Source organism: Python bivittatus, unplaced genomic scaffold, assembly GCF_059951505.1.
Source record: "Python bivittatus isolate LINGU-HERP-01145 unplaced genomic scaffold, Pbiv_v1 ctg000780_np1212, whole genome shotgun sequence".
In the NCBI taxonomy this organism is placed as follows: Eukaryota; Metazoa; Chordata; class Lepidosauria; order Squamata; family Pythonidae; genus Python; species Python bivittatus.
The window spans coordinates 147,631-162,140 of record NW_028277108.1 but is presented as its reverse complement, the minus strand read 5'-3'; the positions used below and the strand labels follow the sequence as shown (position 1 = coordinate 162,140).

The following is a 14,510-nucleotide window of genomic DNA, read 5'->3' as shown; positions in this document are numbered from 1 at the left end:
TCTCCAACTTAGCAAACAGTTTGTGTTCTAAGGCACTTCTGATGTGAGTCTCATATAAGGATGGATCTTCTGAAGAATTTCAGTATGTCTTCCAATTATACCACCATATATTTGTCCAAAATATCAAAAATATTTCTTTTGTATATCTGAAGAAGACCACACCAAACTGATTATGTGCCATCAAGTTGTTTTGGACTCCTAGCAACCACATAGATGGATAGATTTTCTCCATGATGATCTGTCCCTAACCTGTTCGTTCAAGTCTCTCAACGGTGCACTCATTGCCACTGTAACTGAGTCTATCCACCTTGCTTCTGGTCATCCTCTCTTCTCTTTCCTTCCACCTTTCCCAGCATTAGAGCCTTTTCCAGAATGCTGGGTCTTCGCATAATGTGTCTAAAGTAGGATAATTTGAGCCTGGTCACCAATCTGAATTGCATCATTGTGGGCTCAAGTTTACCATAAGTATTCACGGCCCTCTTTCATTCTAACTGAATCATATATGCTTCTGAAATCCAATTTCATGAAAATGAATCCCTTTTGAAAGTGCTCCAGCAAGTCTGAAATAAGAGGCAGTGGGCAGTGATCTCTAGTAGTGTAATGGTATGTGGGAAAGACCTTGGGAGACATGGTGAATAGATGCTCTCTAGGGAACAGTGAGATAAGAGACAGCATAGCCTGTAGCTGCATAATGGATGGAGCAAGAGGCTCAGAAGAGACCCTCCCTAGTTTCTCGGGCTGTAAAGGAGACAGCGGGAGAATTGTACTTTCAGACTTGCAAGATTTTGTTAATGTAGCTTTATTATAAAGTAGAAATAGCTCATCTGGTTGTGTTTCCTGTCTGGTCTACCAGGTAAGGCTGATAGATAGTTACACTGTTCAGGAATCTACAATCATGTATAGTTCTAAAAGAATTATCCATCTTATATCATCTTACGTGAAAAATGTGGGTGCCTGCCAGAGTCTTCCTTTGCCCCCTCTTATGCCATACAGAAACAAATTTTGTATCCCTCTTATGCTCCCTCTTTTCCCAGGGCTGAGATATCTTCACTATTTATTTTATCTCCTAAGGGTTCTTTCATATCTTTGCCAACTTTATTTCTTTGAGGTTGGACAGAACAAGAAACAGACTCCATCAGTAAACTGGAACTCTACTTTATTGATATAGGCTATGAAATAGAATCTTGGAAGCCTGACAGCATTTTCCCTTCCTCCCTTTTATATTCCAGAGTTAAGGCAGAGCTGGTTTGAGTTTCTTTCTAATATTTTCTTCCTGTCTAAGACTTAAATCATGTTTTGCTAACAGCCATTGCATAGCTTTTCCAAGGTTACCTCTACTCTCTACTGTTTCCCTCTACAATAAGTCATTTTTCCTATATATTCTGCATTGGCCAGAACACACCTAAAATATTGTGGCTACTTCTGGGCACCACATCTTAGGAAGGACATTAATAAATTGGCAAGTATTCAGGAGAAAGAAACCAAGAGAATAAGGAGCCTGTAAGAATAATTTATGAAGAGCAGTTGGAGGCAATGGATATGTTTAACATGGAGAAGAACAGATTGGGGAGAACATGAGTCATGTAGAAGATGGAACAGAAGGTGTTCCAGAATATGGGACAAGAAACTATGGGTTTAAATTACAAGAAAGTAGCAAGTGATGGACTCCTTCACTGGAAGTATTTACAGAGGCGGGATAGCCATCTGATGAGGATGCTGTAGTAGTAGATTCCTACACCACATAAGGGGCTGAACAAGATTATATTCCAACACTTACATTCTATGATTTTATGAATAATGTAACACTTGTTTTCTCTGTTCTAATACTGAACATAATTTTAATGTTGATAATATAATAACAGCAACAATGGAACTGCTGCTGATAGTATGTTAAAGATTAAAAGGAAAATAAATTGTATACATTTATAATAAACACAGAAAATCAGTCTGCCATCCCAAGTGCTGTCATCCCGTCTTCTTGTGAAACACACACAACGCTCACACAATGGGCCCATTCAGTATGTTCACAGATTTTCATCTGTGAAACTCAAATAAAGAGGTTTTTTAAAAAAGAAGCCAACACTGAATAAAAAGATCATCATTGGGATCCACTTATTATATTGCATATTATAATAAATGTCATGCCGGCATGTGTGTGTATGCTGTGTGTGAGTGTGCCTTCAAGTCACTGTTGACTCCTGGCGACTGCCTGGACAAGTCCCTGCAATTTTCTTAGCAAGGTTTTTCACAAGTGGTTTGTCATTGCCTCCTTCCTTGGGCTGAGAGGGAGGGACTGGCCCAAGGTCACCCAGTTCCCTTTATGCCTAAGGCAAGGCTAGAACTCAGTCTCCCAGTTTGTAGCCTGGTGCCTTAAGCACTACACCAAACATGCTAGTATTTGGAAATATAATTTTAGCTGCAAACTAGTAAGGAGAGAAAATGTCTCTGACAAGTGTGAGTCCTCTGTGAGGAAGCTGGCAGGAAAATCAGAGGGACAGGATTGGCAGAAGCAGATGTGCAGCAGATGAGGCTGATTACTTCCAAGCAGAGAATATCCGTCTCAAAGTAACAAGTGATAGATTGAAAGGCAAGCTGGGAAGGCAGGTCTGAGAGCAGAAAAAGTCAGAATGCTCACAAGATGATATAACAGAAACAGCTAACAAGGGAAAAACGATTTCTGTTTTATTGGCCATCTGCCACAAAAAAGACCAAAGATAACAAAGCAGGATTATTCATCATCAAGTATTGGTCTTCATGGCTGCTATTCGCTGGTGAAATTATTTCTGAGTAATGCATGTGAGACAATGAATAGGTGCTGCCATTTTGCTAGCCATGGATTATTTATCTCTCTTTTCAAGTATGAGGCTAGTACTTCTGATTATCGGCAAAGTAATAACGGTGCAAGTAAAGAACTGCATCATATGCTAGAATAATCCAGTATTATTGTATTGGATTAGAGAAATCTTGGCTTGCCTCTTTTGTTCACAAAACAACAGTTCACTTCTTGCCAAAAGTCCACAGAACCTCAGGTGTTGCACTCATTATCCTTACTGACATTAGTCTTTTAACATAATGTCAAACAGTGACATTAATAATATCTAGTACAAAGGTTCAATTAATCTTACTTGACTTCACCTATAAAGTAATAGTAAAATTATTTCCAACATTTAATTGGAAATAATTTAATTTGCACTGATGAAATATGACATGAGTCATTAAGGAGAAGTGACACCAGATTTGTTTTTTCCCTCATGAGCATTGTCACGCTGCTGCCATTTTCCTATAATATTTCAAACTGACAGAGAAGAAAGGGATTAATTCTACTGATAACAGTAGGGCTAAAGTCCTGACGGCCATAGGGAGCTATTGGCTTCCTCTCTTCTGTGTTTACAAGCAGCCTAGAGGGTGATGCTTTGCTATACTCCAAAGACTAATATCAGCTGCCCAAATACTTTTTTGAATTCATTCCAATTTGTTTATTTTCTAGTTCATATGCCAGGAGAAGCAGCACAACTATTATTCTGCTAATTCTACCGATGCCTCGGCAGCTTTCAATGCCATCATTATTGAATCGTTTTGACTGAACAATTCAGAGTGAAGAATGGACTATCCAAATAAGAGATTTTCAAAATGTAGTACTAGAAAATGAACATCTACGGAATTAAGGTTTATGAAGATACGCAGTAACATCTATTGCACCTTACTAGTGTATGTTTTTCATCAAATTAAGGTTAAACTATTTAAGTACTGAACCCACTACTTGTCAGTGGGTTTACATGTGGGCCACTGCTCAAATTGTACTCAAGAACTTTCACAGGGAAGTCAGGAGAGGTTGAGCAGATATAGGGAAGATAAATGTAGCGCAATCCATTTACAGTGAAGACTAATACAACCGCACATACTTAGAGCTAAGGATTTAATTAGGCCATGCAGTTTAACCTAAAATAAATTATCTTTCATTTTCCATTCTTCCTTTTGAAAGGACCTGCAGATACACATTCCCCATTTCCTTTTCATTTATTTTGGATCCAAATTGACACTACTACTTTTGTGCAGTCTAATTTTCTTTATGCTTATTAATTATCTAAAAGGCTGACCAGGGAAACCCTATTCCAATGCTCATTACAGAGCTTATAATATATACTGCATATTTATTTGAACTATTCAAATCACTACCAGAAAAAAAGTACGCAGAAAACTGAAGAGCTACTTACAGTCTCTCCAGGGATCTGAGTCCAATGAAAGAGTTGTTCTTTAACCATAAGATCTTGTTATTACTCAGAATTCTGAAAAGGAGTTAAAGGAAAGATTTTTGTTAGCAGAACATGGTCGCAATTTTACTCATTAAAAAACATGTAATTATAGTAAGTGACAGTTCTGTTAAACACTAATCACAGCCTTCTCTGCTCCATTAACATCTCCTCTTAAAGCAGCAAATAAAATAATCATTTGTAAACAATTACATCTTCAAGATGTTCCTATTTAATTAACAGCTAGTAAAATAATATATGGTGCTTTAGTTCATAATGAAACTCAGAATAAAATTTAACACCTGCAGCTAAGTAACATGTTTAATGAATGCTTTTTTTTAGAAGGCATATCAATAGTAGGAATAGTTGTTCATGCAAATAAATAACATTAACTCCCCACTGAGACTTTTATTACAGGCTTTCTCCACTGTGTTAACTGCCATGACATTATGTTGGTTCAAGATTGTATTTGATTTCCTAACGCTCCTTCTATAGATTGTGTATTGTGAATTTTTGTAAATGATCATTAAATGATCATCCAATAAGGCTTCCTCCTTCTCCTCCACTATCACTCTACAGTCATGAGTGACAATACAACTTATGCAACAAACAAATTGACAGGGGTCAACTCTAGAACAAAATAGTCCCTACTGCTTAAGCACCTCTAGAACAAGAATTGCTGTAAGAAGCAACTTTTGTTGTTTAGTCGTTAAGTCGTGTCTGACTCTTCGTGACCCCATGAACCATATTGCGCCAGGCCTTCCTGTCCTTCACTGCCTCCCTGAGTTTGCTCAGTTTCATGCTCAAAGAAGCAACTGGTTTTATTTAAAAAATTGCAGTAATCCATGTCCTGGCTGCTCTTTCACATACGAAGCAGAATCTTGGTTCCTTCCTCCGTCTCTTCCTTCCTTCCATTTATTTTGAGGGAATAAGATCTCTGCATCATGGATGCTTCTAAACAGTTTCAGTTTCTATGTGAAGAGATATAAATCTTATGTTTCCATTAAAAAATATATGTATCAGTATACTCTTCTCATTACATCCACAAATCCAATTATTTGCATTTCCAAGAATGAAAATGAAAATTTTATCTCTTCTAGCGGCATGATAAGCTAACCCACTGAGAAAATGGGCACAACTATTATAAAGTACTATTTGGATATGGTCTCCACTGCCTATTATATGGCTTTTAACACAATCCACATACTTTGGTTGGAGTCTTGAGACTGAGCTTGGATTTCAGACATAGCTCTTAACTTGAGAAAAAGAGAAATTCCTTGGCTCAAAGATTAGGGACAGGCGGAATGAGCTGCACAGGAAGCAACTTCAGCAAAGCCATAAACAAATGTATATACTGGATGGGCATTTCTTACCTTGTCTTGACAGTGGTGGATACAAAAGCAGCATAAAAAAACCTATCCAGCTTGCCAGGAACTGCTGCTGATTTACATTTCTTAAGGTAAGGATTGGCAGTCTTTCAGCTACAAAACCTAAACCAAGTGCTATTGCAAGATTTCTTCCCTCAGCCCTCATCTCTCCCCTTCCAAATACACCTACAGGTAGTCCTTGTTTAGCAACTGCCTCGTTTAATAACAATCTGCAGTTATGACAGTTATGAAAAAAAAACTTTGCGACCAATCCTCGCATTTACAACATTCGAAGATCTGTAAAGCAAAGGAAAGCTGAAGTAAGATTGTAAAATTGTGGTGTTTCACTTAGAAACTGCTTTGCTTAACAACTGAGTTGCTGGTCCCAATCATGGTCACTAAGTGAGGACTAACTGTACACTTTCTCTTCCTCACACTATTAACATGCACACATTTCCCCTATCATACACACAGCTCCTCTGCACACAAACATACACAACATTCTGCCTTTCTATATATACCACTTTCTTTTCTCACACACACACGCACACTGACACATAACAAACAAACAGCCAAGGGGAAGCCCATTGCTACATTTTACTCTTTTGAACACAATTTGGAAGAGCTGCCAATTTCAGGGAAAAATCAGAGTCAGCTCCAGGTCCACGTGCAGCTGGTATAATCACTCACTGCTGGGATCCCAAAATACACAGTTCCATCATTGCAAAAAAATATGCAGAATTATATTACTATAGAGTTGGAAGGGGCCATTTAAGCCATCAAGTCCAACTCCTGCTCTGAAGAAGCAGTACAAAGGATTCTATAAATCATGCTAAATTTAAGTTAGTAATATAAAGAGAGCCAGTTTGGTCTAGTGGTTAAGGCACCAGGCTAGAAACCAGGAGATGGTGAGTTCTAGTCCCACCTTAGGCATGAAAGCTGACTGGGTGACTTTGGGCCAGTCACTCTCTTCAGCCCTGATGTCAGGCTTGGGCAACAAGCCAGTCAATCAATACCTGTCGCAACCAGTGGATCAATATTCAGTTGATCTGGGGGGAAAAAGTGGATCCTGCACCTGCAGGAAAACACTAGGAAAAAAAAGAGGCTTGCTGCCTTCTATCTTTAGATATATTCTCAAGGTATATATTCTCAAGGTATCCTCAAATATTCTGAGGCAAAGAGAAGCTTCACCATCTTCTACATAATAATCTTTTATTTTTTTCAATTAGCAGCCTTTATTGCTCTAACATTCAGAAACAATCTTGCTTATTTTTACCAAATAAAAAGGCAGTAACTAATAAGAATATAAGATCATGACCAATTACTGAAAAAGGGGATAAGGTTGTTCACAAAGTGTAGGAAACCTAGGGTAGACTGGAAAATAATAGAGAGAAAGTAGTGGTAGAATTTTGGATTACTGGAGTAATGGCTGTATTGGAACATTGGGCCAGATATTTCACTGAGATATATTCCATTTGTGAAATGATTTACGTTCCTATATTCTTGATTTGTTCCCTTGTTTATAGAAATCCATTGGTTTGAGGAAGGTAGGAGAAAATAAAAAAGAACTGAGATTTGTATCCTGATATGCAGACTACCTGGCCACAGATGGAATTCTTTCAGTGAAGGTAAAAACCCAGCTACCATGCCAGATGTCTCAGCAGATGTCAAATCTCTTCAAATTAAAATAAAACTGTTTTACATTTAAAAATAAAAACAGGTAAAAGGAGATTTTTTAATCCTCTGTAACTGAAAACACACAGTGATTTCTATGCTCATTTTCCATTTAATAGGGTCAGCTGCTTCTATCTAAATGATTTTGTCTATGACTGTGAGACAAAACCTGGAAACATTGCAGAAAAATGTAAATGCAGAAACCTTTTGGCCTCTAACTGCTCTTTGGATTCTATTTTGATTCATCAAGGCCATGCTATAATGATGATTCAAACTTGAAAATCAATTCACATTTTAACAAGAAAACAAGATTAAGTATAAATAAATCAATGCACCATACCAAAGGCTTTTTATTTAACTATACTTCTATACCTTAGGTCTCATTAAATAATTAATAACATTCAAAACCAAGCATGAACCTCCCCATCTTTTATGAAAAAAATATAACAAGAATTTTGCTTGAACAGCAATGTATTAGAGATAATTTGGAACAATGATAAAGTAGTTTTGGGTATGCCATTTAAGGTATGCCATTAAACTTTTGAGAGGTGTCTTTCCTTCCCAAATATACAACACTAATGAATGAGACCACAAATGCCTTCATTTTGCATACTATTATTATTTATTGTAAAGATAGGAAGCATCTGTGTAATGGATTTGGAGATGGAATCCAAAACCAAATGTAGAATCATTCTAGAATATAAACCAATATCAGCAAGCAACAGTGCCAGTACAGAACTATGCTGGTCTGTGACCATAATAAAGATATGATTTCATTGGAACAATTCAGGTAGATCTGGGTTTAAGGTTGTTGTTCAGTCAATCAAGTTTAATGAGCAATTTTAGGTTAGTCATTATCACTCATCATCACCTTTTATACTACTCTTCATCACTGGAGCTTTATGAATTTAAAAATCTGACATGTACATCCTTGCAGGAAAGTTGTATAAAAAAAAATGATTCACTCTTCCATTATATGTTCATATACTCAAGTCCAATCTTCTTTAAGAAAAAAATCTGCTCTATACAACTACAGTTCTAAGTATTGAGAAATAAAGAAGGATATATATATATATAAAAATTCTTTGGCACACGAGGAAAAAACTCACTCATTCCCATGTCATAGAATATTTTTAACAGTAATGCTACCTCTGGAAATGTGTAACTTTACCATTTTTTTTAAATTGTGAAAGAAATGTTTTCAGGCTTAAATAAGTGAAAACACAGCAGCTAATATTTCACGAACTAACAAGAAGATTACAATAATGAGAAGTTTCTTGCACAAAAAGTAAGGACTGTGTGTGTCACTGAGAGTAATATGATCTAACTCATACTTGTAAAGAATGATTTGGTTACAGCTTGAAATGCAGCTCTTTGAATCCCTGTGTATAGCATCAATTCTTAGGTGAGTATAATCTAACCATAACAAACCAGCTTATGATTTAAACTGCTAACACCACATAACCAGCAATATCTCAGAAAGGAAGTGACATGAGGAGTTGCATCCTAACACACATCAAATTTGTTTCATGTGGCAACTAGCATGTTCTTTATGAATTAAGTCTGATTCAATTTTTACTTAGTATAAATATAAATCCTAATTGTCAGTTACCACAAATGTTTACTTATTTAAAGTATTTCTATTCTGCTTTTCATTATGAAGAACCCTGAAGTTTACATAATTATGAGTCCAATCAAAGCAGATTTTTTTTTAAAAAAACCCATTAACATCAATTATTAGGTAGAGTTAAAGGCTGGAGATTTTTTTAAAAAAATGCCTAAGATAGATTAGCATTTAAGCTGGGGGATGGGGGAATTATTCCTCACAACAGGTGCTATCATGAAAATCCTGTTCAGTACTACCACCAAGCAGCAGTCTGTAAGCCAAGACACAGAGTAAGCCTTCTGAAGAATATTGGTAGACTAATATAATTGGATATACTATTTTAAGTAACATGGTATTCAGTTGTTTAAAGACGTACTGTATTTTTCCATCAATAAGACGCCCCCATGTACAAGACGACCCCCACTTTTCCAGCCCAAAATTAAGAAATCAATATTTTAAAGATAGTGCAGAACACATTTTTATTTAGTAATTAGTTAACATTGACCTGATACACTCGGTGGGAGGAGGTCCAAACCGTCTCTCTGCAGCTCTATTTCCAGGCTCTTTTGCATAACTGATTACATTCAAGTGAAACTGCCGATAGCTTGTCTCTGCAAACAGCCTTCCTCCAATTGGTTTGTTCAGCATCAGCTGACGTCAGTTACATCAGGCTTGTGATTGGAGGAAGGCTGTTTGGGAGACAAGCTATTTCTCTCATGATTGGAGGCTAGCAATAGGAGGAAGCCTCTCTGCAGAAACAAAGTATGGGCAGTTTTGCAACCGCGCGATTCTCAGCTGACTTCCTTGAATAAGATGCCCTTCAATTTTTAGGGTAAGGATTTTAGAAAAAAGTATCGTCTTATAGTCGGAAAAATACGGTATATACCAATACCTTGAATGTGACTCAACTAATAGCCAGTGTAGGTCTTTTAGTACAAGGGGAATCTATGTATAATGTAGTATCCTAATTAGTGGTTGAACTGCTACATTCTGCTGTAGCTTCTGAAATAGCCTGAAGGGTGGACTTCCAGGCGAGATATGGCAAACTGAAAATGGTTCTGCAAAACTGAAGCCAACAACCACAGTAAAGACCAAGGAACCGGTGAGTAGTCCGATTCCTTGGAACCTCTCCAGGTAAGAAGAGGATGGAAGATTGCCCACAAGTGTTCCAGATGGCTGTTCCTCACGAGGAAACCACAGGACAGCAGTTTTCTATGGGTTTGAGCACTGGGAGATGACAGGATTAGCCATCTTGCTCGCAACTGCAGTGGAGACTTTTAAAGGACACCAAGTTCGCAAACCTCACTTTCTGATCACTTTCAGAAATTGCTCATTAACTATTTTTAAGCTATTAGAGATCTTCATAAGAGCAAGTTGGAAAACGCTGGGTGAAGCTGCCTACAATCCTGAATGAAATAAAATTTTAATCATAAGCTTAAAAATGTAAAGAATCTGAAATAAACTGCAAAAACCTAAAGAAGATTTTGATCTTAGAAAGTTATAAACAGACTAAGAGTCCAGATAAAATTGGAATATTGAAACTTTTAGAATAAGATTTTGGAATTAATTATAAAGAACAAGCAGCTTCTCTTGGGAAATAGATTCTGTTTTGCTTTTTATAAGACATAACAAAGATAAGCAATTTCATGATTTCAAAAACTGGACGCTAGAGAGGCCTAACATTTTTAGGGAGAGGAAAGATTTACAAGCCTGTAGAATGTTGCAAAACATTATAACATCTGAAGAAATTCAGATGTAAAATAAATTCTATCTGACAAAATAGAGATGGTATCAAAAGTGGATTTAAAACTGACAGGCTAAGAGAATGACCTAGAAAAGGATGTTTCAGTGGATCAACAAAAGAAGGCTGAGGTTTTAAAATTTAAAAGTGAAATACCAATGACAAACCAAAACAGTAACCTGGGTAATTTTTTTCCTATTGGATTTACAAAAGAGGCTTGTTAAAGCCTTGAAAAACTGTGTGTGATGGGACAAAGAAGAAATGAAGAGAAATCAAATCCTATGACAACATTTGAATGAATTAAAGATTAAGATTGTTAAAAGTAAAAGGAAGAAATATAAAGTTGGGTTATTTGATCAAGGTTAAAACAAAATATGTTGTTACTTGTGGCAACCCTTTATGTACTTTCTGCTGACACCAGGACTGAAAAGATGATGTTTTATGGATTTGTTTATAGATAAGAGATGGGATATAGGATGAAGAACTAAATGTTTGTAACTTTAAAGGGGGTGAAAAGTCACATTTGTTAATGCTTGTGAACACTTTATACTTTAATACTTTGTATACTTTATATATTTCTGTTCTATTTCTTTATTATATTCTTACTTTTCTCTTTCTTCTTTCTTTTTTTCTTTTTACTCCTTTTGCTCCTTCTTTCTATTCTCTTATCTTTTAGTTTGTATTAGATTTTACTATTATAATCACAATTCTTAATAAAAATTATATATGAAATAGCCTTAAGGGTAGCCCTAAACAATAATCAAAGCTTATAAACACCACTGCATGAATCATTGTGGCTGAGCTATTTCTGTCCAGGATCAGGTGCTGTTGCATATATCATCTGAACTGAAATGAGGTGCTCCTAACTACAGAAGTCTCCAGTGACAATGATGGATCCAGGAACAACCTCAGACTGTAAACCTACTCTTTCAGATGATACAAGAGAGCCAATTCTCCTAGTTCATGTACTTGGAAACCTCTCACAGTTTCTTCACATTGTTAGCCCTTATCTAATCCACTATTATATTTAAATTATGATTTAATTTGTGCAAAGCCTTTCCTGGTTCAGATGTTACAAAAAATATAGAGTTGGGTGTCATCCACACGCTGACTCCTCACTCCAAATGACTTCATACAACCACTTCATTGAAGTATTAAATAGCTTTATTTAATAGCAAATAGATAATATTATCATGGCTTTTTTCTACTCTGTTTCATTCTTTCTGTTTCAATTGTTCCATTATTTCCAAATTATTTCCCCAAATTTATTGAATTGTTCTTATCTCTACCCAAGTCATAGCAAACACAATTTATCATAATTTATCTTGAGCTGGCTACTTCATTACTATTGTCACCATTCGTCTACAGCTGACTTATTGCTATCTTTATCATTACCAGGGAAGTATACAACTAAGGTTGTAATCTGGTCTACACCTTCTCTACCTTACTATAAAGTGTTATGTGAAAGCCTTTACTGACCAAAGCCATGATAGAAGGTCTATATCTATGGCTATAGTGATAAAAATGGCATATGAAAGATTGTGACTTGGAATGGAAAAGAATTAAATGGTAAAGAGAATGAATTAGTGAATTAAAAGAAAGGAAAATATATATGTTCTGTATCGGTGAAATAAGAGAAAGGGATTGGATGAAGATGGCTTGATCTTGAGGAGTAGAATGAATAAATACATTCAGGGAAGGAAAGGGATAGGTTTAATTATGAAGAAATGGATTAAATATATCTCAGAAAATGTTATTTGGTGTCATCTAGACTATTTTGAGTATGCATGAAAGTAGGAAGTTATGTTTCATGAATGATTAAAAAAAAAACAAGGATGAATTTTGGGGAAAACTGCAATATTCCAAATAAATGAAATCTAGCAGAAAATATTATTCTATTAGGAGGCAGGAACAGTTGGGTAGGAATGAGACAAGAGAGTACAGAAGCAACGGGGTCATGAAGAAATCCATGGATAAATGAGTGTTTAATGATTATTTGGTGAATATCTATTTAGAAATATGTTTTGTTCTTTCAAATATGTGATTTAAGCAACCTATTCAGGTGTACATACAGTATGGAAGAGAAATGAAAATATGGAAAATATGATTCAGTTGATTATATGCAATAAAATATTGAGACAATTACAAAAGATATAAAGGTGATGAGACGTTCTAAATGTAGGAGAGATGATTGTTTGGTAATGCTGAGAGTGGATCATGGAAAGAATGTACATGGAAGAAAAGGAAATGTATGGAACAAGGAAACCAGAGTGAAAACAGAACTGCAGGAAGATAAAAAATAAGTCTTGTATGAAAAAGTATGAGTCTACGTTCATCTCCCAACACAATGAATAGGAAGTGGGTGAAAGGGAGGAAGATTGTATACAGCGAATGGTAGTCATATGTCAACAAGTAGAATTGAAAAGTATAAGTGTTCATGCCAACATTTTATGAAACAAAACTCATAAATGCTGAAAAATGATAAAGCTGCAGGTGTGGATACTGTAATTTAAGACATTTTAAAATACTGGTATGATTTGCTTATGGACTGGCTCAGTGATTAGTTTAGCATGTGTGAAGACAGCTTCTGTGCTTGAGGATAGGAAGAATGCCGTATTGTTCCCCTATGCCACTGGAAAGCAAGAATGAAAATAAATATTGCAGGCAGATTTGTTTGTGAAGTGTGCCTGAGACGTTTTTGGCAAATTCTGACTCAAAGAGTACAAGAGCTGCGAACAAGTAAAATTTGAGAACTGAAGTGTGGCTTAATGCCAGGCAGGAGGTACAAACATGCACACCAGATTTTTCTTCTTTAGCAAGAACAGTACATGAATCTAGGTAGGGAACGATAGTCTTTCTCTTAGCAAATGCTGTCAACAGGAACCACAGAGTCAGGCCTCCTCAGTTGTTGCCTCACTTCTACAGAACAGCATCCCCCTGAAATGTGACTGGCCCAACCTTGCTGGGATTTAGAAAGGCCATTCAAACCTGGATGTTCCAGCAGACATGGGATATGGATATGGTACAAATCTGTCTCTTCCTGCAGTGGGATTGTCTGTTTATTTGATGGTAATTGTTCTGAGGGGCTTGAAATAGACATAGTAGTACGTTGTTCCAATTATTTTTTATTATTATTTATTTAATTTGTACACTGCCCAACTGTGTTACTCTTCTTTTACTCAACTTGGTATGTAAGTTGCTTAGAATTGGTATCAACTGGAGCAGCATATAAGCCAAATAAAATAAAATCTGAAAATGATTTTTAATCTTACTTTAAGACCATGAGAAATGTATGTAATATTCCTTAAGACCGGAAACCAATGATTTCCTTCTTTAAAAAAAACCCTTCTCTAATGCATTCAAAACCCCAGGAGTTTTGGAGGCAGCCATGGCATCCATATTGAGTGATTAACAACTGATTTAACAAAATATATTGCTATTTAGCTGTTTTTGGTAAATTATACTCTTTTTGTAGTCTTTCAAAAGTTTTAAACTATCATAGATAGTTAAGTGATTTAGGGTACCTACCCTACTTTCTGCCCATATTTTCCCAAAAAGCAGACTTCTGCCATTTTTAAATAGTTATTCAAAACCAGCCAATTTTTCATGAGAACTAAAATCAAATTTTAATTTCTTATCCAGCAATATCCAAATATATCTAATCTACCTTAAATATTGGAAATACCAAAGAATTTCTATTATACCTAAAATTATATTTGCCAGAATTTCAAAGATGCCAGTAATAACTCTTAAATTGGGTCAATAATAGTATATATTCTGTATTATTTTCATTTCAGTACATTACACACAGTCACAAATACACCAAATGTTATAAGTAAGGGAAATTAAAATCTCCGTTTTCATATGGGAGC

At 35.9% G+C, this 14,510-nt stretch overlaps 1 protein-coding gene across 1 annotated transcript in view; it reads right to left on the bottom strand.

Annotated features, from left to right (window-relative positions):
* LOC103062782 (adhesion G protein-coupled receptor A3) overlaps window positions 1–14,510 on the bottom strand; it is a 398,539-nt gene that overhangs the window by 341,673 nt on the left and 42,356 nt on the right. The window contains exon 2 of the mRNA XM_088128977.1: window positions 4,215–4,286. Coding sequence (XP_087985103.1) covers window positions 4,215–4,286 — 72 coding nt within the window. The remainder of the gene's footprint in view (window positions 1–4,214; window positions 4,287–14,510) is intronic.